We start from the raw sequence: 2,064 nt of genomic DNA on the forward strand, positions 1-2,064 counted from the left end.
GTTTTGCTCAGTTGATGAAGAAAAAGCTGTCTTAAGGACTATTTTTAGCAAAATATCGCCGTAACTGTTGTTTCAACGAAAGTAAGGGAGGTTGCTTTAGGTTTGTGTGCCACTCTTTTGGGGCTAGATTTAAAAACAAAGCTTTAAACGATCTTTTTGTACTCCAGTGCCCGACAGCAACAAAAAAAACGTGCTGCCCGAACCGGTACGATTACTCTAGATCTAGATCTAGATCTAGCCTAGATCTAGATCTAGGCCAAATAAAAATAAGGCCGGCTCTATTTCTCCGAACGTTCAGGAAAATAAACTTGAACTTAATTTCTGCGAACGGATTCCGTTCTCGAGATCTGTTGATAATAAACGAATGGAGTGGCCCGTGTGTGTGTGTCTGTGTAAGGTGTGAACAGGGGGGAGGGCGCCTGGAGGCATTTTTTTTTCTTGAAGGATTTTAGTTTTTGCTGAGTGACTAACTAAATGTAAAATAGGTTACTGCCAAGGTCTAGCAGTCTTGTTTTCTCACAGTACCTTTTGAAGGTATTTTCAAATGAAGTATAGAGTCTAGTCCGGGAACGTTGCCCCAACCACAACTGAAGTATCTGAATATTCAGACATTTAAAAATCTCTAGCTCTAGACTCTAGAAAGTGAATTTGATGCAAAAAATGCTTCTTCCCAGTCCTCCCAGAGTGGCAGAACGAAAGGATGACGCCTAAATCTCGCAAATAACCCAAAAATCTCGATATCGTATCGGAAACCGTTCAGAGAAATAAGAGTTCACCTTTATTTTCCCCAACGTTCGGAGAAATAGTCACTTCGTAAAAATAAAGGGTGTGAACAACCAAAAAAGCACCCAGACCCAGGGCCTGAGGAGAGTCAGAGAGTTACAATGTGAAAAATAACCATACCAAGAGTACTTTTACTTTCAAAACTATTCAATATTACTATTCCCATACGGACCCATAATTACAGACACTGGAACACGGGCCAATAAGACAGAATGCCAAGTTCAATCCAAGCCATAAACTGGGCCACATGGCACACATGTGTAGGCCTAGCCCATAGATGGCCTATCTATGGTTCTGCTGATCGTCCAGAGTCCAGTGACCTAGTGATCGATTTTCTTTACTGACATAATCCTGTCATTCTCATTGTCGTGAATTGGTTTCTGTATCACAAAGATAGGATTAGATTGTAGATGGCAGTGGCTATAAGAATATTAAGTCAATAATGCTATAAACGGCACTCACGTAAGACACACTACCCTCTGTTTCCTCATTTTCAGATGGCTTTTCTGTTCCACTATTTTCGACATCCTTTGTTCCGTCCCCAACAGTGGCGTCACCTGTTTCTGTGTCATCTTCAACATCAGAACCTTCCGAGTTAACTTCATCTGTCCTCGGTTTTTTCGTACTGCCGTTTGATTCGGCATCACCGGCACGTTTTTTGGGAGGCATTGTTGTGTATTTTGTTCGATTTGTGACAAAGAAAACAAACAGTAACGCACGAGCAGTGAGGAACCGCCAACAGATTTGTCCAGCGGGAAATCTCACTAGATCACGTGAATTCCCGCCAGACAAGCGTGACAACGCTATGATTGGATGATGCCGAAGAGTGGGAATTCCCAATTGTTTCGATCGTTGCGTAATGATGCACATGTCCCACTGGCTTGACCTCAGACGATTGTAGGCTAGCCTAGCCTAATCACAGAGATACGGGTGATTGAAGGGCATCGATCACTGGTTGTCAACTTTTTTACATTCCCTCTTTCCTTCCTGTTTTTTTTTTTTGCCTTGTTTTTTTTTTTGTTGCTTTCCCCCTTGACTCCTATACCAGTGTTCTTTTACTCAAAGTACAGATTGTGGAAGATCGATGTCCTAGGGCTTACGTTTGGAGTACCTTAATAATTATATAGCCTTTTCATGAAAATGAAAGGACTGGATTTCGAAGAAGACGGCTCTTATGATTCAGCCCAATATAAGCTATAAAAAAAAAAGAAAGAAAAAGAGCAAAAACATACAATCTAAAAAAGCAAACAAAAAAGCAATAGATTATCACACACAGTAAAG

The 2,064-nt window shown here is 41.0% G+C and overlaps 1 protein-coding gene across 1 annotated transcript in view; it reads right to left on the bottom strand.

The window, feature by feature from the left end:
• Nucleotides 1-1,580, bottom strand: part of LOC101853427 (protein RCC2) — a 23,905-nt gene extending 22,325 nt beyond the window's left edge. The window contains exon 1 of the mRNA XM_005090256.3: nt 1,246-1,580. Within this exon, the coding sequence (XP_005090313.3) occupies nt 1,246-1,452 (207 nt within the window). The 5' untranslated portion in view covers nt 1,453-1,580. The remainder of the gene's footprint in view (nt 1-1,245) is intronic.
• Nucleotides 1,581-2,064: the final 484 nt, after the last annotated feature.

The sequence above is a fragment of the Aplysia californica genome, unplaced genomic scaffold, assembly GCF_000002075.1.
Source record: "Aplysia californica isolate F4 #8 unplaced genomic scaffold, AplCal3.0 scaffold00014, whole genome shotgun sequence".
Classification (NCBI taxonomy): Eukaryota; Metazoa; Mollusca; class Gastropoda; order Aplysiida; family Aplysiidae; genus Aplysia; species Aplysia californica.